General features: G+C 41.3%; 1 protein-coding gene across 1 annotated transcript in view; it reads left to right on the top strand.

Annotated features, from left to right (window-relative positions):
* Nucleotides 1-26,456, top strand: part of wdr90 (WD repeat domain 90) — a 109,886-nt gene that overhangs the window by 43,615 nt on the left and 39,815 nt on the right. The window contains exons 15-24 of the mRNA XM_070901756.1: nt 2,257-2,418; nt 3,065-3,193; nt 5,994-6,121; nt 7,822-7,859; nt 9,690-9,818; nt 12,875-13,054; nt 16,278-16,366; nt 18,128-18,227; nt 19,548-19,669; nt 20,611-20,767. Coding sequence (XP_070757857.1) covers nt 2,257-2,418; nt 3,065-3,193; nt 5,994-6,121; nt 7,822-7,859; nt 9,690-9,818; nt 12,875-13,054; nt 16,278-16,366; nt 18,128-18,227; nt 19,548-19,669; nt 20,611-20,767 — 1,234 coding nt within the window. The remainder of the gene's footprint in view (nt 1-2,256; nt 2,419-3,064; nt 3,194-5,993; nt 6,122-7,821; nt 7,860-9,689; nt 9,819-12,874; nt 13,055-16,277; nt 16,367-18,127; nt 18,228-19,547; nt 19,670-20,610; nt 20,768-26,456) is intronic.

Genomic DNA, 26,456 nt, shown 5'->3' with positions numbered 1-26,456 from the left:
AAATAGGTTTTTAGCTTTTTAAAAAATAAATTCATTCCCTGTCCATTTATTTAATTAATATGGAAGAACCAATCACAGCCCTCCATCCTTGTGATGTCATAATGTCATTACTTTTTATTTCTCATTTTGTCCCCTTGACAGGTCCATTGAGGCTAGCTTTTTTGAACCTCCCGCCAGCTGCTCCAGGCTCGAGCTGCCTCCGTTGTCATGGATCAGCTTTTTTTTGAAACTCATGCTGCCTCCGTTGACAGGGAGCAGCTTTTTTGAAACTTGCTCCAGGCTCGAGCTGCCTCCGTTGTCATGGAGCAACTTTTTTTGAAACTCCCTCCAGCTGCTCCAAGCTTGTGCTGTCTCCATTCTCAGGGAGCAGCTAATTTTTAAAAATTCCGCCAACTAACAAGGCGGCGGTTCCATGAACATTTCCATCCTCGACCATGGTGGAGCCCAGCACACGAATGCAAGAGACAAGGTTGAAGTGTTGAAGTGTCTTTAGCCAAGTGGCCAATCCTACTCTGGCTCCTGCTGAGGTCCCAACCATCACAGATGCCAGTGTCTGGCCAATTCAGTTCACTCCACGTGGTGGAGGATGTCCTCACGGTGGATATGAGACTTTGTCTTCGAGGATTGTGCGGTGCTCGCTTCTACCAATTCTCTTGTGGAGAGATGTGTCTGTGACAGATATATTATTGAGGACGAAGCCAAGTAGGTTACTTCCTTGCGTTGGATCCCTTACAACCTCACTCGGGCCCAGTCTGACTGCAGGCTGAGCCCCTTTAAGTGGTAGTAGTATAGAGCCACTTTTGATGGTGAAGTTCGTTATCGAGAGTACATTACGTGCCCTTCTTTCCCTCAGTTTCCTCCAATTTATTTTCAATATGGAGGAGTACTGATTGTCAGGTGGGCGGGGGTTGCGGAAAGGTTGGGTGGGTGGAGGAAGCAGTCTGTGGTGATTAACAGGAGGTTTCCGTAACTTTGACGTGAAGCTATGAGGCTGTGCCCTGATTGTATGTCCTGCCAGTGGAACATAACATACCCAGGGATAGTGATAAAGGAATTTTGGATGTTGGCTGATAGATATGATTCTGTGAGTACAACTAGGTCAAGTTAGTATCAGTAATGGTGACCATGTAACTGTTGGATTGTCATTAAAAACCCATCTAGTTCACTAATGTCCTTTAGGGAAGAAAATCTGCTGTCCTTACCCGGTCTGGCCTAGATATGACATCAGTGTGGTTGACTCTTAACTGCCCTCTGAAATGGCCTAGCAAGCCACTCCGTTGTACCAAACTGCTAGGAAAAACATCACACGGACTGCAGAGGTTCAAGAAGGCTGCTTACTACCACTTTCTCGAGGGCAATTGGGGATGGACAATAAATGATGGCCTTGCCAGCGACGCCCATATCGCATGAATGAATAAAGGAAAAAAAAGCTTGAGTAGTCTCAACTTGAGCACGAGCCCCCAGATGTTAGTATGCCATCTCTGGCACATTAGTTGAATTTATAACTGGAAGGAAAGTTGAAAGATTGTTGGCCGCTGTATAAGAAGCTACTTTATTACTGGAAGAGAAGTGCAGGATGTGTATTAACAGAGCAGTGGTTTTCCTTCTGTCCAGGTGCAGAAATATAATTTACCCCTTCAGCACCAATTATATTTTCTTCAAAAATCAGTGACATAGCAATAGATAGAAAATCCACTGCAGGAACTTTCTGTATTGGAATTGTTTCCCTACATAGATTGGAATAAAGGCTGCCACTGCCCTGTTTTTCTTCATCTATATATTCACTTATTATTGGACACAATGTTTGGAAACCTGCTTTAAGTTGCCTTCCAGTTGTACAGAGTTGGAACGAATTTTGTTCATTTGAGGCCTGTAGCGCTATTTTAATCAACCTATTATTCTGTAAAGTGATTGCGCACTTAAACCTGTTAGCGTATGGTGGTGATTATTCCATGCGTATAAATTTTGGTTCAACCAATGTGACTGATCTATCCCAGTGAGTGCTTGTAACAGAGGGAAAAAAGCAACTTCTGCCCTCATTTACACCATAGAATAAAGAAAACAAGATGCAATCAGTGATAATAAAAATAATTAATCCCTTTGAATGTGTGTGTGATTCAGGTTTCATTGGTAACCTGAAACCTTTCTACTCATTCTCAGGGTGTACAACTACAATATAGGCTTATCTGTAATCTGTACCAGTCACATTACACTAGCAGCAAAAGTCTGTTTTCACCGATATCCTTTTTGTTGTAGATAATGCTTATAGATGTCAGTATTCTGGACCTGGAGACGACCACCCTTGACACGGCTCTCAAAGTCTGCTATCCTTCTGCTGCAATCAGCCAGCTGCTAGTAACTACATCCTCTAATAAGATACTGTGGCTGAATGCAAGGACTGGGAGATTGATTCGAGAGGTACATATCTGATGATGAGGGCATTTCTTCGTAAAACATATAAAGTTAGGTGGTGCCAGGACCAATTACAATTGTAGCACTGTATTAAGGGAAGACTGCAGACAACGACACGACAAAGACCTTTATCGTCAAATATATTAGTTTGAAAAATACAGTTTGATACTTAAAATGATTTAAAGATTTGTTTATAGCTCCCTGGTGGCTTAGCTGGTTCAGACAGTGAGCAATTGTCCCACGCAGACCAGTACGATTCTGGATTCAGTCCCTGAACTGTGCTAAGTTAGCTGATCTCAGCCAGGCCAGTGGTTGGGCTGCCGCAATTGGATATATTTTAAATTAAAATGTTGGGTTTTGGTTTTACTAAGTTGGCAATTTAAATGTTTCTTCACAACATGTTTCAGTTTGTGATCAAAGCCTATACTACTTTGATTTACTTCAGACAGCTCAGCCTCTTCTCTTGTCAGTGCCAACACCTAATTTAACAATTTGTGGAAGCGGGAAGAGGCATTTGATATTTTGGCTGAATTATTACAGGCTCTAAACCAGAGCCTGAGTGTAGCACGGTGGAGCTGCCTATTCTCTTCGAGGAAATTTACAGAAAATGTGCACTTTGCTTTGTCGTAATTGGACTATATTGTTCCAATAGGTTTGTAATGTACACAAGACGGTCTCCTCATCTTTGGCTGTGAGTGAGGACATTCGGTACCTACTGACCACTGGGGATAAGGTCATTAAAATCTGGGATTATCATCTGAAACAGGACATTAATTTCCAGGTATGGAATTCCATGTCAATGTTTTTTTGAACAGGTTAGACTGACCTACTTCAGTACCAACACACAAGTGAAATCTGGATTCAGATTAACATCTCATATTCAGTGATATATTAAAAGCGAGAAAAAATGAAGACGCAAGTGATTTTATTTAATTCAGTTTCTCCCATTTTCCAAATTAAATATCCTGCCATATGTTATCCAAAGCTAAGAGGATAGCCCAGAGTCCTGCTTTTGGGCATTTATCGTTGCTAATTTGTAAGTCATTATGAGCTTTGCTGGAGTGATTTGGGATCACTTCTGATTTTTAACTGCCTCTGTGGCTCTACTCAGTAACTATATCACAGCTGACATTGTCAGCTTACTGTTAAGACTTAGAGATGCAGTTCTACAATCACCCCTCTAGCGCACCATGTTGGAGTTCCATTGTGCCTCATCACAGTAGGGTTCTGGGAACACTTTAAAGGGAGGAGGAGCATTGAACACAGTTGAGTTGAGTTCCTGGATTGAGTTGTTGTTTCCAGGCGAACACAGTTATTGTTTTGAGATAAATTTTAATGGTATTTTTACATTTTATACATTAGTAGTTTTTTTATGTCTGTGCATGCTTTTGCAGGGCATCTAACTAAGTTGAAACAAGTTATTCTAACTTTGTGTAAATCATTGGTGAGGCCACATTTGGAATATTGTATACTGTTTTGGGTCCTTCACAAGACATTGATGCATTGGAGAGGTTCAGAGATTAACAACACTGAAATTAGCGGGACTTGGGACTCTAATAAGAGAGATTTGTAGAGCTGAACTTATTTTCATTAGAGAAAAGATAGTGCAAGTGAAAGATTATTTAACTTGGGCTATAAGTACACAACTAGAGGTTGTGAATATCGAAGTAAAGAGTCTCAAAAAGACAAGATTAGAATGCTTTATTTTTTCTGTCTTCTCCCTCGCCCCAAAGAAGTGAATATATGGACTAGATTGGCAACTGAAACAGTTAATGCTGTTTCAATTGGACTTTTAAAAATGAAGCTAATTGCACATCTGGTTGGAAAGTGGATTGAAGATTATAAGAATTAGTGTAGATAGAAATTATTGAATGTTGTGTGGAGCGCAATGGTTTCTGAATTGCTGAGGCTGTGAAGAGATGTACCTGTTATGTAAAGAAGTGGAAATACAGTCGAGCAGATGGAAATTTCAGCATGATAATGAGGACTGATGATGAAGACTCCAGAACGAGCAGCGCATCTTGCAAAGCTGTTCTTGTACAGCTACAACACTGGCATCTACCTGAAAATATGGAAAACTGCCCAGGTATGTCATGTCCAGAAAAAGCAGGACAAATCCAATCCAGCTAATTACCAGCCCATCAGGCTATTAATCATTAGCAAAGTGATGGAAGGTGTTGTCGACTGTGCTATCAAGCGGCTCTTACTCACCAATAACGTGCTCACCAATGCTCAGTTTGAGATCGCCAGGACCACTCTGCTCCAGAACTTATTACAGCCTTGATCCAAACATGGACAAAAGAGCTGAATTCCAGAGGTGAGGTGAGAGAGGCTGCCCTTGACATCAAGGCAGCATTTGACCGATTGTAGCATCAAGGAGCCCTAGTAAAATTGAAGTCAATGGGAATCAGGAGAAAAACTCTTCACTGGCTGGAGTCATACCCGGCTAGCACACAGGAAGATGGTTGTGATTGTTGGAGGCCAATCATCTCGGCCCCAGGACATCGCTGCAGAAGTTCCTCAGGACAGTGTGCTAGACCCAACCATCTTCAGCTGCTTCATCACTGACCTTCCCTACATCACAAGGTCAGAAGTGGGGATGTTCGCTGCTGCTAAAAATAAAATTGGTGTACGAGATAAATGAAGGAAAGTGCTGTAGGTGGTATCTTCAGATGTAGCAGAAAAAGATGAACAAAACCCCATCTCAGATTTTGGGAAATGTGCATCAGTCAATTTCAAGTGAAAAATCAACGAAATTGAAAATGTCTCCTGATGGAGCATAAATGCTATAATTCAAAACCTTGTAAATCACTAAGGTTTTCAGTTCAGTCTCTCGTCTGCGTTAAGTTGACTCCCATCGACCAAGGCAGTACTGTTGGTATTACTACTGGACTTAATTGCATTGGGTTAGGATAGTAAAAACAAAAAATTGTCATGATTTCCATTCCCTGATATTTGTTCAGTAGCCACTACTGGAAAGTGTATGTGCAAACTTGACAATGGCAGGATTATTTGGTTGTGGTGCTTTGCACAGTTGAATAGTCTGCCGACATTGTCTTGGGCCATGTGTGAAGAGCAGGGCTGGGTAAGTGCGCTTCCAACATCTGAAACTCTTATCACAGCAAAATTCACTGTATTAGAGGAAAGGAGAAACTGGAATGAAATTTAAAAACAGACTGAAAATGAAGAACCTTATTCATGACATACAGCCACAAAGCCAGAGTATGTATAGTCACATATGCCTCAATCCCAACACTAGTACTGTATATTAGAAACTGTGTAAATTGATTTTTCATTGAAATGCAGCTGCTTATCCTGCACAGCAGGATGGCTGTTTTCAGGAGGGCTTTATTTTCTAACTGATTGGATGGATAGATATCCTGTGCAAATAGATTTTGGTTCACCATGTCATCCAGCTTTGTAGACTGCATATGCTTTCTTTCCACTACTGAAGCATGTCTGTCAATTTAGCTTTACCTGATGATTGTTTATCTGATTGCTCAGCTCTCCTGTCTAGCGTTTTGTCTCGCCAGGCATTCTTCAGGATAGTTTTCACTCCTGTTAATGTTCTTTCTTACCAGGTGTTCATTGGTCACTCTGAAACAATTCATCAAGCTACATTCACTCCAGACCAGCTAAGTGTAATCAGTGTTGGAGATGCAATATTTGTCTGGGATTTTCTTGCTGCTGTACGAGACCAGGAGAACAAGTAAGTAAAATGGGTTTGATACTTTATACACTGATAAATTTATTGGCTCCTTGCTGGGATTGTGGCTGCACTTTAAGGGGCTTGTGGAACCCCTAGCTAGAATTTACTTTAGTAAGATTTGAATGTTTTGGTCTATATTTGTACAATTAGTTGATTTTTAGTTTCCAGAGCTTTTGTTTTCTGGAACGACATAAAATAGAGACATAAGAACATGGAACAGGAGTAGGCCATCTAGCTCCTCGAGCCTGCTCCGCCATTCAACAAGATCATGGCTGATCTGGCCGTGGACTCAGCTCCACTTACCTGCCCGCTCCCCATAACCCTTAATTCACTTATTGGTTAAAAAATCTATCTATCTGTGATTTGAATACATTCAATGAACTAGCCTCAACTACTTCCTTGGGCAGAGAATCCCACAGATTCACAACCCTCTGGGAGAAGAAATTCCTTCTCAACTCGGTTTTAAATTGTCTCCCCTGTATTTTGAGGCTGTGCCCCCTAGTTCTAGTCTCCCCGACCAGCGGAAACAACCTCTCTGCCTCTATCTTGTCTATCCCTTTCATTATTTTAAATGTTTCGATAAGATCACCCCTCATCCTTCTGAACTCCAACGAGTAAAGACCCAGTCTACTCAATCTATCATCATAAGGTAACCCCCTCATCTCCGGAATCAGCCTAGTGAATTGTCTCTGTACCCCCTCCAAAGCTAGTATATCCTTAAGTAAGGTGACCAAAACTGCACGCAGTATTCCAGGTGCGGCCTCACCAATGCCCTGTACAGTTGCAGCAGAACCTCCCTGCTTTTGTACTCCATCCCTCTCGCAATGAAGGCCAACATTCCATTCGCCTTCCTGATTACCTGCTGCACCTGCAAACTAACTTTTTGGGATTTATGCACAAGGACCCCCAGGTCCCTCTTCACCGCAGCATGTTGTAATTTCTCCCCATTCAAATAATATTCCCTTTAACTTTTTTTTTTCCCAAGGTGGATGACCTCACATTTTCCAACATTGTATTCCATCTGCCATTCGCTTAACCTATCTAAATCTCTTTGCAGCCTCTCGGTGTCCTCGACACAACCCGCTTTCCCACTAATCTTTGTGTCATCTGCAAATTTTGTTACATTTACACTCTGTCCCCTCTTCCAGGTCATCTATATATACATATTGTAAACAGTTGTGGTCCCAGCACCGATCCCTGTGGCACACCACTAACCACCGATTTCCAACCCGAAAAGGACCCATTTATCCCGACTCTCTGCTTTCTGTTAGCCAGCCAATTCTCTATCCATGCTAATACATTTCCTCTGACTCCGCGTACCTTTATCTTCTGCAGTAACCTTTTGTGTGGCACCTTATCGAATGCCTTTTGGAAATCTAAATACACCACATCTATCGGTACACCTCTATCTACCATGCTTGTTATATCCTCAAAGAATTCCAGTAAATTAGTTAAACATGATTTCCCCTTCGTGAATCCATGTTGCGTCTGCTTGATTGCACTATTCCTATCTAGATGTCCCGCTATTTCTTCTTTAATGATAGCTTCAAGCATTTTCCCCATTACAGATGTTAAACTATTGGTTGACCTGTTGGTAAGTAATGCAGACAGCAGCACACTGTTTTGAAGAGAGTTTAAATGGTATGGGTGCATTGTTTATTGATGGGTTATTAATTAATTCTATTTTTCTTTCTCTGCAGCCTTCCCTCAATTCAGCCGTTTGCCCTTCATAAGGCTGGTGAGTTTTCAGCCCTTAAACAGGATTGATTTTAGTCTGAGTAATATTGGCCTGAAATTTGCGGTGGGCAATGATGGTGAACTATCAGCATTCGCCATCATAACCCCTCTGAAACTAACCACAACTTTAGTGGAGGCACATTTAAATGTGGAAATCCTGACGCAGTCAGTCATTCACTGCTGCACCGCAAGAGCTGCGCTGTGGATCCCCCCCCCCACCCCCCGCAAAAGCCAGCAATCAGTTAAACTGATGAAAACTTCAGTTTTTCCACGCTAATATCGTTGTTAAAAAGCCCATTAACTGTTGAGGCTTGTTGGAATAGGTGTAACTGGGGTTTTAACAGGGTATTGACTGCTCAACAAACATTCTGGCACTGAAAAACTAATGTTTATATTTGTGAAGTATCACATTTCTCCATTATGATATAAAATTACAATTTTCTAAACTTTTTTTGAAAGTTTGTTAATGATATTTCAGCTTCTACCTTATGTAAGAGCCCCATCTTTATTTTGCTCGCTAACTTTTTTTTAAAGTCTGGATAAAAGCAGCTTTTCATTTCCTGATTTGCTGCATGTGAGAATTCTTCATTGTGATTGGCTGCTTAGACAGCTTGATGCTGTCACAGCAGCTCTTCACTGGGAGTTCCCATGACCGAGCGCTCCAATCAGTTACATGTGGATAAAGGTAAATTTCTCGCCACAGAGCAGCTTTCTTCGGAGTGCCTTTGCTTCGCCGCTGACCGCAAATTACATGTCAATCTTGAACTTTGTGGTATTGCTGTGTATTATTTCTTTTGCTGCTGCTCTTGGGTTCTTGTGTGTCTCTGCCAATTTTTAATTTTTAATTTCTGCCAATGTCATTACCGGCTTCCCAATGAGAACATTCCTATCTGAGGTATTTGGAAGCAGAAGAGAAAGATATACAGAGGAATGCCAGGCAGATAAAGCTATAGGAGAACTGCTCTGGGACCACATGCTGTGACTCTCACATTCATAACTGCAGAGAGAGGTAGCCTGACTTCACTTTGCAGACATTTAGTGCTTGCAGAGGCCCCTCTTCCCAAAGGAAGTTCCAACAACAGACCCAATAGCACCACTAAGATGTGTGCATGTCTGACTCATTATAATAAACACCCCAAACATGTGTACGTCATGCTTTCGGTGGTACTGCAAGAAAGCTTGCCAAAATGATCAACAGTCAGTGTATTCTGACCCGTCAAGATGCCACTAACTAAGTATGCAGACTCTTGCGCACCTACCTGGTAGTGACCTTGAAGAACTGGCTTCACAGGGTCCAGGTCAGCAGAGAACCAGGCAATCTTTTACAAGGACACCTGCAGCTGCTGTGCCCGAAAGAGCACATCCAGTGACATTAATGATAACTGCGGCCTGAAATTTGGCTCCACCTCCTTTTGAGGCATGTTAACTTGTGTGGATGGCGCATTGATTCCTCATAATGTCTCATGCAGAACCACTTCCACTTCAGCCAATAAATGGGGTTGAGTGCTGGGCTTACTCCATCACTTGACTGCAGACTCCTGCCTGCACTCTGGGTTGTTTTGTCCTTCATTTTTGCCTGTCACTTTGCACTTTCCTCTCTGTATAGGAAATGCCTGACTTCCATTCTTTGTCTCCCTGACAGAGGCATGACTCTTGACTGTAGCTTGGTGTGTGGAGGATTACAGGTGCAAACCTGCATCCCAACGCTTCATGGCAAAATATATTTGCAGTGTAGAGCAATATAAATCCCTGGGTTGTATTCATGACCAGCAGCTTTTATATTGAAACAAAAGCTTTAAACTATGAATCTGATTCTCGTTCTTTGTTTTAGAAGCTCCCTCAATTGCAGAGGGCAGTGAGCTGTTCCAAAACAGTGGGATGCCTCGCCAGTCAGTACCAGTCCCCAGCTCCTCCCCACCACAGCTCAATCTCAGTACTATTGAAAGAAATGAACAGGATGGTGAGTACTACAAGGGGCATATTAGGGTTCCCATCCAGTTACTGCACCCACTTTAAGCATAAACTGTACACCACTACAGTCATAGGAAATCTATACTTCCTATATCTTTGCTTTTGCCAGCTGAGATATTCGATGAAAAGGAGCTCTTCCATTTTCTGTACGTCTTAATGCCAACTCTCACACAGCTTGTGAATTTTCCGCTTAAGGCGAAGGGCTGGATTGGTATAGACATATCACCGCTGCCATCTTGTGTTCATGGTATTTGCTGTGAGAGATATCCGCTTCCAGCCTGTACTCCTTGATAGTTGACAAGACAGCTGCACCGCTTTTACCCTGGCCTCTTGAGAACAAAAACAGCTAAGAATTTCAATAAAAAGGAAGAAACTCTTCATAGCCAACTGATTACTTTTGAAATGTAGTCACTGTTATAAAGAAAGAAAGAACTTGCATTTATATAGTGTCAGCACCTCGGGACTTCCCAAAATGCTTTACAGCCAATGAAGTACTTTTGAAGTGTAATTACTGTTGTAATGTAGACAAACGTGGTAGCCAGCTTATGCACAACAAAGTCCCACAAACAGCACTGAAATAACTACCCAGCTAAGCTGTTTTGGTTATGTTGGTTGAAGTATTAATTTTGGCCAGGGCACCAGAAGATCTCGCCTACTCCTCAAATAGTACCATGGGAACTTTATGTTCACCTGAAAATGCATTGTTTTAACATCTCATTTGAAAAACAGCATCTCCAAAATTATATGCTTAAGATTATGGAGTGGTATTTGAATCCACGATTGTTCATCTATAAAATCAATTGATTGAACTCAGAGACACACCATTCTTGATGCATAATTACCCCAAGCTTTAGAAACTTAGCAGGAAATTACTACATTTATGACTTAATAGATTTTAAAAAGTTATATTTAATAATTGCATACAATAAATTGTTAGCCAAGAATCTACACTCAGTTGCTGGATTATCCATGCAAAATCATTCTATAATGCTACTGCTGCTCAGGTTTTTTAGAAATTTAAAACATTAATTTATTTCAAACAATGAATGTTTCAAACATAATATTGTATGTATATGTATATCGGCTTGTGTCTGCAAGCATTTCCTGTTCTGTAATATTTCCACAGTTGCACACAATTCAATTGGTTGAAAATTAAACGGCAGCAAATCTGATCGGAAGAGTTAAAAAACCTATAAATCAAAAGTGAGAAAAGTAGAAAAATAAATACTAATAAGAACCTATTTAAGTGGTTAAATACTAAATGATCAGTCAGGCGAGCCTACCAATAACGATGAATCAGTCAAATCCTTCAAAACACTTTCTGGAAAATATCAGGCCTTTTTTTTTCAATAACTGAAATTTCTAATCTCCAAAGTAAGACTTAGAAGAAAATATAAATGAAAAAGTTACATACATTCCCCACCACTTGCACCGCCCACGCTTATCACTGGCAGCTGCCTATATCCATTTTTGGCGCCACTTATAATGTATTAAGCACGCAACTATTTTAGGCAATTCAATAAGTACTTATCCTGTATTTACTTACTTAAAAGGCTCTGCTGGTTTTCAGTAAAGTTGGGTCTTCAAGCAGTTTTAATCAGCTGTTCGCACCTCATTAAAGTGCAATTACTTTAGTGATGAGATTCTGGATGCAACTGCTAACAAGGAGAGACAGTTGAAAGGTGGAAACTTCCTGTTTTCTAAAAATATGTTGGTTACTTCACCTTTTAGTTTTACCATCCACTGCTCTTAGCAGACAAATTGCATTAAACCAATTTGCCCACTGTAAGTTGTGAGGACTGTATTACAATAACAAGATTAAAATTATCCAGTGAATTGTCTCGTGTTGTTAATCTTCATTAAAAAATTATTTCAAGACCTCGGACTGTTTCAAAGCCGAGCTTTCTGAGAGCTCATTCTTTGTTTTCTTTGAATTTGTTTGTTTATTTATTTCAAAATACTTCAAAACAAACAAGAGAATTCTCAAAGTTTTATTACAGACAAGTTTCACACCAAGTATTTCTATTATGACCTTTTTTTTTTAATCTCACTGACCAAAACCTGTGATTAAATATGCATATGGTTTCTTCTGTTGACATTTAAAAAGTTAATCCAAGATTGTTTCTTGAGAAGATAATTCAAATTTTCCATAGTTTAATACTTTAAGAGGATTTCAGTTTGTTTTTCCAACTGAATTAAACCTAGCTGGAAGACAAATTTGAATTATGAGGTTCCCCCGATTGGTTGTTATGCATGTCAGTCACAACAAGCCGCTCCTTGAATTTTGGCTCTAAATTCCGTTTTGAAAGAAGTTATTTCTGCAAAAGGGAGAACCAATTTGTTCATTTGAAGGTAAAACACAATGGTTTTGTATAAAACCTTGGAAAATACATAAACTATGAACTCTTGACCAGTTTACGATCATTTTTGTTTTTATGGGAAATTTATGTTTACTGAAACCCGATTAAGTCAGCAAACACACTAAATGCACACTAATTGCTTTAACGTTGACCGTAGAGAAATTGGGTGTGGAGGGGTGGGTGACAGTGTCTATGGCCCTAAAAGAGTTCGGGGAGGGGGCCAGTAGGCCCGATGGTACAACAATAAAAACACTAAGGACAGTCTGAGCCTAATATCCTGGGTTCCCCTCCGCCTTAACATAGCCTAACCCTGTAAACCCCTGCCCCAAAAACTGCCAGACCCTGGCAACCCCCAATATTACCAGACCCTGGCTCTGCAATGCTGCTGGAAAAGCTGAAGAGGATTTCACTTTATTTTTTCAAGTATTTTTCAATCTCGCTGGAAGATGAATTTGAAATGTGAGGTTCCCTCCTGTTCAGCTATCGTCAGAAAAGAAGATACCCAGCTCTTCTCTAGCTAATCAGCTGCTTAGCTTTCACCATTTATTTATATTCTAGTTTAATATGGTTTATGACTACAAATATTAGGTGATACTTCACACAAATTTGACATTTTCTGTCCATTGATTTGCTTGATATTAATAGTTTCTTTGTGATATTTCTCCCCCCCCCCCCCCCCCCCAAGAATTTTTGTCTGATGCTGAGAATAAAGATGTCCATAATAAGAGAGATGGCTCAATCACATTTAGAAGAAATGGAGACTCATTCCTGCAAATCCATGAAAACGTGCACTGCGGAGAGGATGTGTCATCTATCTTGAGGCCTACTTCTTGTCAGGAGCACCAGGAAGAGCTGGAAGAACCAGGTAGCTTAGCAGTGCAAGTCACCCATTTCCTTTGCCTCCCCATCATGTCCAGTCATTATTCTCCAGATATGTAATTAGCCAATGCAACAATCTAGAGAAATTGCAGAGCTGGTGTGGTATACAGATCTCTCTCTTTTTTGGATATTTGGTTCTTTCTCTACTGTCTGCCTGTGAGTTATTCTGAACCAAGTTTTCAAATGTGAAAGTACTATGTACATCAGTTATAGTTTTACCACTAAGCTAATGGATCCCAAGTTACTTTATCAAATGTTATAAAAACATAATTAGATTGTTCATATTTTTTAAATCTTACATTTTATAGATCATAAGGCAATACCTGTTCATACTGAAAGTTGCTGCAATTGTGAGGATCTGCATAAAATGAAGTGAAAGTTAATTCTATGGCTGTTGGAACTCCGTGGCTGACGTAGGCTTTCTCTGGGTGCCATCAATAACAGTAGCACCACTGTTGGAGAGCTTGGGCTTTTACATTTTAAATCAAGTATGCAATGAAAGCAGACATCAGTGTAAAGAAATATTTAATGATTCGCAACAAAAATACATTTCATTGAGAAAAAAACTCCACGGGAAAAGTGATCCATCCGTGGCTAACTAAAGAAGTTTAGAATGGCATTACTTTGAAAGAAGCAGCTTATAATGTTGTGAAGATTGGGAGAATTTCAGAAACCAGCAATGGATGATCAAAAAATTGATGATAAGGGAAAAAGTAGAACAAGGGAAAACTAGCAAGAAATATAAAATCAGATTGCAAGAGCTTCTACTACGTATGTAAAAAAAGTAGAGAGTAGCAAAAGTAAACATTGGTCCCTTTGAGGCTGAGACAGGAAAAATTATTATGGGAATAAGGAAATGGCAGAAACGTTATACAAATATTTTGTATCTATCTTCACAGTAGAAGACACAAAATATATACCAAAAATGGTGGGGAACCAAGGGTCTAATGAGGGTAAGGAACTTAACGTAATTAATATAAGTTTAATATGAGACTAAAAGCCGACAAATCCCCTGGACCTGACTACCTACATCCAAGAGTTCTAAAAGAGGTGGCTGCAGAGATAGTGGATGCATTGGTTTTGATTTTCCAAAATTCCCTAGATTCTAGAACGGTCCCAATGGATTTGAAGTTAGAAAATGTAACACTGCTATTCAAGAAAGGAGGGAACGAGAAAATAGGGAACTACAGGCCAGTTAGCCTAACATCAGTTGTCAGAAAAATGCTGGAATCCATTGTTAAGGAAGTGGTATCAGGGCACTTGGAAAATCATAACATGATTAAGCAAAGTCAACATGGTTTTATGAAAGGGAAATCATATTTGACAAATTTATGAGTTTTTTGAGGATGTAACTAGCAGGATAGATAAAGAGAAATCAGTGGATGTAGTATATTTGAATTTGCAAAAGGCATTCGATAAGATGGCACATAAAAGATTATTACACAAGATAAGGGCTTGTGGGGTTGGGGGTAATATAGTAGTATGAATAGAGGATTGGTTAACGGACAGAAAACAGAGAATAGGAATAAATGGATCTTTTTCAGGTTGGCAGACTATAACTAGTGGGGCGCCGCAAGGATCAGGCTGGGGCCTCAGCTAGTTACAATCTATATTAATGACCTAGATGAAGGGACCGAGTATAATGTATCCAAGTTTGCTGATGATACAAAGTTAGGTGGGGCAGTAAGCTATGAGGAAAACAGAGTCTGCAAAGGGATATAGATAGACTAAGTGAGTGGGCAGTAAGGTGACAGATGGAGTATAATGTTGGGAAATGTGAGGTTATTCACTTTGGTAGGAAGAATAGAAAAACAATATTTTTTTAAATGGTGAGAAACTTTTAAATGTTGGTGTTCAGAGAGATTTGGATGTGCTTGTGCAAGAAACACAGAAAACTCACATGCAGGTACAGCAAGCAATAAGGAAGGCAAATGGCATGTTGGCCTTTATTGGGGTTGGAGTATAAGATTAAGGAAGTTTTGCTACAATTGTACAGGGCCTTGGTGAGACCACACCTGGAGTACTATGCATAGTTTTGGTCTACTTATCTAAGGGAGGATATACTTGCCTTGGAGGCGGTGTAATGAAGGTTCAGTAGATTGAGTCCTGGAATGAGAGGGCTGTCTTATGTTGAGAGATTTGTAGAATGGGCCTATACTCTGGAGTTTAGAGAATGAGAGGTGATTTCATGAAACATACAAGATTCTGAAGGGGATTGACAAGGTAGATGCGAAGAGGTTGTTTCCCCTGGTTGGAGTGTCTAGAACTAGGGGCCATAATTTTGGGATAAGGGGTAGGCCATTTAAGACCAAAATGAGGAATTTCTTCACTCAGAGGGTTGTGAATCTTTAGAATTCTCTGCCCCAGAGGGCTGTGGATGCTGAGTCTCTGAATATATTCAAGGCTGAGAGAGATAGATTTTTGGACTCTAGGGGAATCGAGGGATATGGAGATCGGGCGGGAAAGTGGAGTTGAGGTCGATGATCAGCCATGATATTGAATGGCGGAGCGGACTCGAGGGGCCGTATGACCGACTCCTGCTCCTATTTATTATGTTCTTATTTCCTTATGCAAGCTATCATCTCCCCATTGGCAATAAATGTTGCTGAAAGTACACGGGAAAGGTGGGAGCCCGCACTGAGAGGTGGAGGAATTTGTGCTGTTGTTTTCCCTCTGTATTTAAGTTTATATCCGTTTGTATCACATGACCATAGCAGTGTTTGCAACATTTTTCTCAGAGTTGAATAAACCCATCTCACCTTATTTATATACGAGTTGGAGTGGCATTAGTTTTTCACAATTCCATTTACAGGTTTTTCAGTAGAGGGTCAAAAATTGTTGTTCTTCCCATCAAAAGAACAAATAGATTTTGTCTTTCTGCTTCTTTTACATTCATTAAATAATCCTGTACTTTGTAAAGTTGCACTGAGCACATTCTACAGATTATGATGATTTAGTGCTGTCACATTTATCTGTTTATCTAACATTGATAACATGATTACCTCCATGTGGAACGATAATTTATACAGATATTTAGAATTGCCTCTGCACATTTATATGAACAAATGCCTGTGAAGATTTTTTTTTATCGTAATTCTGTCCATTGCTACTGATCTCAAAAATACAGCACCCTGTTTCATGAAGGAGTTGCAGACCTTCACTTGAGTGCATTTTAACTTTAACACACTGTTCTTTCATTGCATCCCTAGTTGGAGATGGTGATTTTTCACACAATTGTACACGGCCAGATTCATACAAACATTTTGCTGCTCAATTCAAAACCTCGTCTGTCTCTCAGGTACATTTATTGCCCTTAATTTCTGTGGGTTTTATAAGTGAGGGGATACTATAAGAAAAAGTTGGTTTAATTGTTGGTATTTTATGTGGCTTTGACTATGTTCTCACTTTGTATCCAATTGAATCCAAGTACAAAAAAACTTGAACGAGTGCCATATCAGTTGAGAACCCTGCCTGTCTTCTCTGGACTGCGGTTCCAGACTTGACTAAACCCGAGCGTGTGTTCTGTCTGGTAGGGAACTGTTTTGTGCTGATTTGCATGGAGTTGACCGCCCACTACCATCTGTAGCAGAAAGTTGGTTGAGTGCCTCACCACTGTCCGTCAGCCACAAGCCTTGTTTTTTTCCTCTGTCTTTGAAATCTTATCCCTTCACATTACTGCGGAAAATGAAGGTGGAGATTGTAGAATGGGTTTGCATGTGTGCATTTTATTTTCAAAAAGACAGAAATATCTGACTCTGAATTTGGCTATATTTCAGGGAGAGATCAAATTCCCACTCGCTAAGTTGCAAAAATTGCTTGAAACAAAATAAACGATGTGCCACTTTTATGACATCCTCGCCATTAAACAAGGACACTTGATCTGCTTCCAGGTTGCAGCTGCTTGAGAGAGCAGCCTACAGTTTCTTGCATGATCACTTGCTTTTAATGTTTTTCCTGTCCTCCCTGAAAAACTGCTGACACCAGAAGCTTTGTGAGACCAGGCACAATGTGCCTATTTTGTAATGCTGTGTTTGATACTCTCACTAGGCTATTAGACTTGTATTTGTAATTAATTTTTCAAATATTATAATGGAATTTGTACAATGGGGACAATATTATCCAGGGTTTGTGCTCCAATTGCTATTCTGTGATCTCTGCCTGAAGTTCATGTGTCGAGAGATTTGGTGAGGATGGGATCAGGCTCAGGTGTGATGGTCCTTGCACCCCATAGTGGAATAGCCTGATAATACTCGCCATTCAGACTTAAATGTAAATATTATCTATTTGGTTGACCTATGAGAGGGTAGTTAATGGCTATGGAACTTTATCCCAGATGAAGGCACCAGGAGAGAAGGAAAGGGGAGACAGTCATCCAGAACAAAAAAAATCAATTTTGTGAATACGATGAAAAGGGTATCTTTCTAAGATACGCGAAAGAAAGCAAACCTTGCACTTGTATAGCTTTTGATCACATCTCTAAGAAATGTCTCTAAGAGATATCCAAATGTGCTCATTTAAATTACTTAGGAGTAAAGTCGTTTTTTAGGTAGACAAAATATTGCAGCCGTTGTGCCCACGTTAAGATTTTCCAAACAACAATTTTTGGTGGTGGTTGAGGGTAAAATGTTCGGCAACGCATCAGAAGAACTTCATGCTCCTCTTTGAAATAATGCCACAGGATCTTTTAACATCTACCTGAATGTGGCTTTGGTTTTATATTTGATTCAAAGAACACTGCCTGTGACAATGCACTACTCTGATCGGTTATCCTGCACCACACAAGGGCCAGGTAGATCAGTTGATTGCAGGCCAGCACTGATTTTCAAATACAAGCAATTTGACATCTGGCATAATGATAAATGTATTCAAATGTTTTTCATGCCTGCTGGGGTAAGAAGTTCAGAATAGGACAGTATATTAACTCAAGTGTGAAATGGGCACCACACATTTCTGTGTCTTTGCACACCTTATTTCACCTTTGCAGTTTGCTCCACACTCTTTGCTCCAGCATGCATGTGATAGTAATGTTGTTAACTCATTCTGTGAATCTGCCTCATAGGGTGCAGTCCTCCCTGATGGGAAGGAGGATCTGAAGCTGAAAGTAGTAATTGGATACAATGGAAATGGAAGAGGAAATATGGTCTGGAATCCTGATACAGGTAATTGTTAGAACATGACCTGAAATCAGGATGCAGTGAATCCGTAGAAAAGAGAATATTAAAGCAAAAGCAAAATATTGCGGCTGCTGGAATTTGAAATAAAAACATAAAATGCTGGAAATACTTAGCAGGTCAGGCAGCATCTGTGGAGAGAGAAACAGAGTTAACGTTTCAGGTTGAGGACCCTTCGTCAGTTCTCCGTTTCTCTCTCCACAGATGCTGCCTGATGAAAAGAAAATATTGTTTGCAATCAGAATGTAGGTAATTAGTAGATATGAGAAATATGTATGATCTGGAAAGGAAACGCACGTTATGCAACAGATGATACGCTATGTTTATAGCTGTTTATGGCTATCATGAGATGCTTACCAAATTAATACTTTGGTTTGTTTGCAACTATAATAGCTTTCCTGTTCAATTTAACTTGTCCATCTGCTGTGGTAGGTATTAAGCATATATTTACTAACTAGGTACAATATAAATGAGTTCTCACTTTTTAACCCTGTGTATGCTTTACTTGTACATAACTGTCACTGAGTTGTACACTAGCTGTACAAGGCAAAATACGTTAAACTCCTGCACTGGCAAAAGGAACTTTTAACACAGAGATATAATAGCAAAAGTAAATGAATCTGCCTTTATGCATTGTGTGCTATGTTACAAAAATGTTGAAAGTAAACCTGATGTGGTATTTTTTAACTCATAATTGTATAAAAATTCCGTTTTAATTCTGCTGACAGCTTCTGCTGTTAAGCCGTACAGCCAGAGGCCAGGATTGTCTGAAATTTAATTCCTGGTCTGTGCTCAGTTAGCTGTTCCCAGAGTGATGGTAATAATTGGACTCAATAATTGAAGGAAAAAATGAGACAGGGGTCATGTTCTTGCCCGTTTTCTCGTGACCTCTATTGGAAAGAGCACCTATGTAGATGACAGGTTGGACTTACGGTTGTGGTGTCCATCGTACAACTAAACAACCCACTGATGTTTGTAAATGCTGTTGTGAGAATGAATGCTTGATCAAGGTAGTGAAAAGTTGCCAATCCTTTATTGAACTGTACTTGTCTCTTTCAGTAGGAAATTAGTGAAAACATTATTTTAGTTAGCAGTTCAAAATGAATTAATGTCAATTGCTGTTTTTGTGTGCTTAATTCATGTACCAAACCTAAAACATTGAAATACAGCTTTTCAACATCAGGTTGCAACCTGCATCTGGTTAATCAATTTGTTGCATTCTAATTACGAGTGACCTAATACATTTTCAAAAGATTTGATCAATGTTTCTCCCATTGTTTTGATTGTTTCTTTGCATTTGTCTCCCAGCTCTGTTTGCATATACCTGTGGCTGCTTGGTGGTGATTGAGGACTTACATTCTGGATCTCAGAGACACTTAACTGGCCACACGGAAGAGATCTCCACTCTTGCAGTTAGCCATGATGCGCAGGTACGCTTGGGCTGGATTTAGATTAAATTTGATCTTGTCACTGATGAGTGACGTGGATCCCTACATGCCTCAGTTAATGGACCATTTGGTCACCAATGTATGGAATAGTCTTCAACACTGATTGGAAGGCTGTGCTTCCTTAATTATTAAGTGATAATGATTCTTTCTAGTCCTGCTTTAGATCTGTAGATGTATATAACATGTAAAACTCTTTCTGTACCCAGGTAAGTGTATTTTTTTGGGGGGTGGGGGGGTGGGAGGGAGGAAGAAACGGGAGTATGTTTCTTTCCATTTATTAAAATTTATAAAGCCGTGTAATATGCAGCAGTATGTATAATTTCAAACTGCTCTTTTGTAAATGTTGATTTTTTTAAAAAAGTGCACTCACAATCGGTTATAATTAATCAGTCCTTTTAGGGTCTAGTGCACCTAGGTCAGTAAGGAAGTCTTGGGTAAAACAACAATAACAACTTGTATTTATATAGCGTCTCTAACCTAGTGAAATGTCCCAAGGCATATAATGAGACACAAAATTTGACACCAATTAATTTAATCAGATGTCATGTATGAAAGGTTTGTGACTTTTTCAAAACTTGGTATTCATAGAGATAAGTTACAGACCACCTAAGCCATGGTCTTTCCATTATCTGTTCATCATTGAGGGGGAAGCAAAGAAAGATTTTAGATTACCTGCCTAAAGGAAGAGCAATAAGCAAAAGAAGGATTAATGTTTTCCATTTGCCCCCACTACCGCTGAGGGGGAGTGAGCTTTTGTTGAGGTGTTCATGTTTTGTTTATGTATCACCACTTTTAAGTTCAGCAATGGTTTCCTAGGAGTGGAATCTGTGTGGGATTTGAGGATTCCTTCTGTTACTGATTTCATCCCTTAACAAAACCAGGAGGATTTGACTGATTATTGCTGTGTTTGTTCTGTCTGGTAGGATCTTGCCTCGGCTTCAGGAGGGCAGGATAAAACTGGCTGTTGTATCTTTATTTGGGATGTGATGGGTGGCTGTTGTAAGAAGGTACTTTCTGAACACACGACTGAGGTACAAGCTATGGCCTACTCCAGAGACGACCGGCTGCTGATGTCTGCTGGTAGGTTCACAAGCTACTTTGTTCAATGAGTAGATCATTAGGCTTTGATTAATGTAGATAATCTACAATTGGGACAGTTTTGTTTCCAATATTGAATCTTTACAGGGTTTAATCAAATTATAGAAGTAGAGATATTCATGTTATGGCTGTATTAAATTAATGGCACTACAACAACATCAAAATGCATCAGCAGACATGATCTATCTTACAAAGTGTCTTCCATCGTGACACTAAATAAATATTTCAGGTTTTTTTTTGTGGAAAGTGGACATGATTTTAACTAGTTGTGTGCCATTTGCAACAAGGGATCTGTAAGAGAAATTTGGCATTAGGGGTACCAGCGGGACAAGGATTAAAGTGCTGGTTCCTGCATAAGGAGGTAAAGGCTTTTCTTCTCACGCCTTGTATCTCTTCTCATGCCTTGTATCACTTCTCACGCCTTGTATCTCTTCTCAGGCCTTGTACATTCCAGCTCCAAGGCTCCAGAAGGTACAGTTATGGGTTGGGATACCAGATAGTATTCCAACATGGAATGTCAATAGGAGAGAACCTAAACAGACCGCTGATAAGGCGGTGAGAAGAGACCAGAGAGACTTCATGGCACCAAAGGAAATGTATAACAAATCCCAACCTAATGATACCATTCTGGGAACGGTCTAAGACGGTCATGAGATCATGGCCTGTCAGTCAGAGCTCATGACCTGTCAATCTGGAGTAGCGCTGATAAGGTAGTCCAATTAGAGATCGAGGGAGGTCTTGTCCGGCAACAGAGGGGTTATTGAAATGTATAAAAGTTGTACGATTGTGCTGTTCGGGGAGCATCCCCACTCACAGGCGGCTGTGATGCGGGTTGTTCCCGGACGTTCGTAATAAAGATCGTTATACTTTGCCATCCGTCTCTGTCTGCTAACTTCGAGAATTGTTACGTGGGCTGGGGCGAGCGTCGACCCTCTATATCAGTGGGCCTGCTCGTGTAAAAAGAAGCCTTCCCTCTCTTCCCCCAACATTTGGCGCTGCGAGCAGGGTACGGACTTCCCGAACGGAACAATGACCCAGCTGTTGGGGTGAGTGTGTTTTAATTTACCACCTTTCAAGTTAGAGCTGTGGCATTGTAAACCACAAGGGAAGGACATCCGTACAAAAGAACCATCTGTAGTGAGTCCCGGAGGGACGGAGACGGAGGACAAGGACGATCTAGGAATGAAAGGGGGTCAAAAGGTGCATCCTAAAACGCGCGCGTGGAGGTAGCACGGCAGTGCGATCAGGGTAAACATAGAAAAAACGTAGAAAATAGGTGCAGGAGTAGGCCATTCAGTCCTTCGAGCCTGCACCACCATTCAATAAGATCATGGCTGATCATTCCCTCAGTGCTCCTTTCCTGCTTTCTCTCCATATCCTTTGATCCCCTTAGCCGTAAGGGCCATATCTAACTCCCACTTGAATATATCCAATGAACTGGCATCAACAACTCTCTGCGGCAGGGAATTCCACAGGTTAACAACTCTCGGAGTGAAGAAGGTTCTCCTCATCTCAGTCCTAAATGGTCTACCTCTTATCCTAAGACAGTGTCCACTGGTTCTGGACTTCCCCAACATCGGGAACATTCTACCCGCATCTAACCTGTCCCGTCCCGTCAGAATCTTATACGTTTCTATGAGATCCCCTCTCATCCTTCTAAACTCCAATGTATAAAGGCCCAGTTGTTCCAGTCTCTCCTCATATGTCAGTCCTGCCATCCCGGGAATCAGTCTGGTGAACCTTTGCTGCACTCCCTCAATAGTAAGAACGTCCTTCCTGAGATTAGGAGACCAAAACTGAACACAATATTCTCGGTGAGGCCTCACCAAGGACCTGTACAACTGCAATAAGACTTCCCTGCTCCTATACTCAAATCCCCAAGCTATGAAGGCCAACATACCATTTGCCGCCTTCACCGCTGCTGTACATGTATGCCAACTTTCAATGACTGATGAACCATGACACCCAGGTCTCGTTGCACCTCCTCTTTTCCAAATCTGCCGCCATTCAAATATTATTCTGTCTTCGCGTTTTTGCCCCCAAAGTGGATAACCTCACATTTATCTACATTATACTGCATCTGCCATGCATTTGCCCACTCAACTAACCTGTTCAAGTCACCCTGCAGCCTTTTCGCGTCCTCCTCACAGCTCACACTGCCACCCAGTTTAGTGTCATCTGCAAACTTGGAGATATTACACTCAATTCCTTCATCCAAATCATTAATGTATATTGTAAAAAGCTGGGGTCCCAGCACTGAGCCCTGCGGCACTCCACTAGTCACTGCCTGCCATTTTGAAAAGGACCCGTTTATCCCGAGTCTCTGCTTCCTGTCTGCCAACCAGTTCTCTATCCATGTCAGTATATTACCCCCAATACCATGTGCTTTGATTTTGCACACCAATCTCTTGTGTGGGACCTTGTCAAAAGCCTTTTGAAAGTCCAAATACACCACATCTACTGGTTCTTCCTTGTCCACTCTACTAGTTACATCCTCAAAAAATTCCAGAAGATTTGTCAAGCATGATTTCCCCTTCATAAATCCATACTGACGTGGACTGATCCTGTCACTGCTTTCCAAATGCGCTGCTATTTCATCTTTAATAATTGATTCCAACATTTTCCCCACTGCTGATGTCAGGCTAACTGGTCTATAATTACCCGCTTTCTCTCTCCCTCCCTTTTTAAAAACTGGTGTTACATTAGCTACCCTCCAATCCATAGGAACTGATTCAGAGTCGATGGACTGTTGAAAAATGATCACCAATGCATCCACTATTTCTAGGGCCACTTCCTTAAGTACTCTGGGATGCAGACTATCAGGCCCCGGGGATTTATCGGCCTTCAATCCCATCAATTTCCCGCCGAATAAGGATATCCTTCAGTTCCTCCTTCTCACTAGACACTCGGTCCCCTAGTACTTACAGAAGGTTATTTGTGTCTTCCTTCGTGAAGACAGAAATATTTGTTCAATTGGTCTGCCATTTCTTTGTTGCCCATTATAAATTCACCTGAATCCGACTGCAAGGGACCTACGTTTGTCTTCACTAATCTTTTTCTCTTCACATATCTATAGAAGCTTTTGCAGTCAGTTTTTATGTTCCCGGCAAGCTTCCTCTCGTACTCTATTTTCCCCCTCTTAATTAAACCCTTAGTCCTCCTCTGCTGAATTCTAAATTTCTCCCAGTCCTCAGGTTTGTTAATTTTTCTGGCCAATTTATATGCCTCTTCCTTGGATTTAATACTATCCTTACTTTTCCTTGTTAGCCACAGTTGAGCCACCTTCCCAGTTTTATTTTTAATCCAGACAGGGATGGACAATTGCTGAAGTTCATCCATGTGATCTTGTAATGTTTGCCATTGCCTATCCACCGTCAACCCTTTAAGTATCATTTGCCAGTCTATTCTAGCCAATTTGCACCTCAAACCATCGAAGTTATCTTTCCTTAAGTTCAGGACCCTAGTTTCTGAATTAACCGTGTCACTCTCCATCTTATTAAAGAACTCTACCATGTTATGGTCACTCTTCCCCAAGGGGCCTCGCACAACAAGATTGCCAATCAGTCCTCTCTCATTACACATCACCCAGTCCAGGATGGCCAGCTCCCGAGTTGGTTCCTCGACATATTGATCTAGAAAACCATCCCTAATACACTGCAGGAAATCCTCCTCCACCGCATTGCTACCTGTTGGTTAGCCCAATCAATATGTAGATTAAAGTCACCCATGATAACTGCTGTACCTTTATTGCATGCATCCCTAATTTCTTGTTTGATGCTGTCCCCAACCTTACTACTACTGTTTGGTGGTCTGTACACAACTCCCACTAGCGTTTTGTGCCCTTTGGTATTCCATAGCTCCACCCATACCGATTCCACAGCATCCAAGTTAATGTCCTTTCTTACGATTGCATTAACTTCCTCTTTAACAAGCAATGCCACCCCGCCTCCTTTTCCTTTCTGTCTATCCTTCCTAAATGTTGAATACCCTTGGATGTTGAGTTCCCAGCCTTGGTCACCCTGGAGCCAATTACATCATACCCGTTAACTGCTATCTGTGCAGTTAATTCGTCCACCTTATTCCGAATACTCCTCGCATTGAGGCACAGAGCCTTCAGGCTTGCCTTTCTAACACACTTTGCCCTTTTAGAATTTTTGTGTAATGTGGCCCTTTTTGCTTTTTGCCTTAGGTTTCTCTACCCTCCACTTTTACTTTTCTTCTTTCTATCTTTTGCTTCTGCCCCCATTCTACTTCCCTCTGTCTCCCTGCATAGGTTCCCATCCCTCTGCCATATTAGTTTAACTCCTCCCCAACAGCACGAGCAAACACTCCCTCTCGGACATTGGTTCCCGTCCTGCCCAGGTGCAGATTGCCCGGTTTGTACTAGTCCCACTCCCACAGAACCGGTTCAAATGTCCCAGGAATTTGAATCCCTCCCTTGTGCACCACTCCTCAAGCCACGTATTCATCTGAGCTATCCTGCGATTCCTACTCTGACTAGCACGTGGCACTGGTAGCAATCCTGAAATTACTAAATTTGAGGTTCTAATTTTTAATTTAGCTCCTAGCTCCCTAAATTCGTCTTGTAGGACCTCATCCTGTTTTTTTACCTATATCGTTGGTACCTATATGCACCACGATAACTGGCTGTTCACCCTCCCTTTTCAGAATACCCTGCACCCACTCCGAGACATCCTTGACCCTTGCACCAGGGAGGCAACATACCATCCTAGCATCTCGGTTGCGGCCGCAGAAACGCCTATCTATTCCCCTTACAATTGAAACTCCGATTACTGTAGCTCGCCCACACTTTTTCCTGCCCACCTGTGCAGCAGAGCCACCCACGGTGCCATGAACTTGGCTGCTGCTGCCCTCCCCTGATGAGTCATCCCCCTCAACAGTACCCAAAGCGGTGTATCTGTTTGGCAGGGGGTTGACCACAGGGGACCCCTGCACTACCTTCCTTGCACTGCTTTTCCTGTTGTCACCCATTCCCTATCTGGCTGTGTAACCTTTACCTGCAGTAAGACCAACTCACTAAACGTGCTATTCACATCATTCTCAGCATCGTGGATACTCCAGAGTTCATCCACCCGCAGCTCCAGTGCCACAATGAGGTCCGTCAGCAGCTGCAGGCGGATGCACTTCCCGCACACGTAGTCGTCAGGGTACGACGCAAGGGAAGATATAGAGGGAGAGAGAGGTCTATTGACCCAAAGCGGTACGAGCGCACGGTGCTGGGACGAGAGAGAGAGGGAATAGAAACAACGTCCCTGAGCAGTGACGGGATATATTGACCCAAAGCGTGCAGTGGTACGAGTGTATGGCGCAAGGGAAGACATATAAATAGCGTCCTGCATACCTGACACGAATTTAAGGGAGTACCCACGACCCTTATAGCCCGAAGAAGATGGGTAACTCGGCAAGTAAAGGAACAAATGGAACTGGTGAGGGAATGGGGACCCAGGCCATTAAACAAGGGAAAAGGGGAGAGGGTAACCGGGGACCCGAAGGGTCTCTATTAGAATTACTAAGTAACAAATATGCAACCTTAATGGAAGGAATGAAGCGGAGAGGGTGGCAGCCCACAGATGCCCCCGATAGGCAGAAAAAATGGTGGGATAGTCAAACCAAAAACAAGGTTAGAATGGCCCAGGCAATTATCCTCACC

This window comes from Pristiophorus japonicus, chromosome 15 (assembly GCF_044704955.1).
Source record: "Pristiophorus japonicus isolate sPriJap1 chromosome 15, sPriJap1.hap1, whole genome shotgun sequence".
Taxonomy (NCBI): domain Eukaryota; kingdom Metazoa; phylum Chordata; class Chondrichthyes; family Pristiophoridae; genus Pristiophorus; species Pristiophorus japonicus.
The sequence above is the reverse complement of the archived record's forward strand: the minus strand, read 5'-3'. Positions and strand labels throughout refer to the sequence as shown.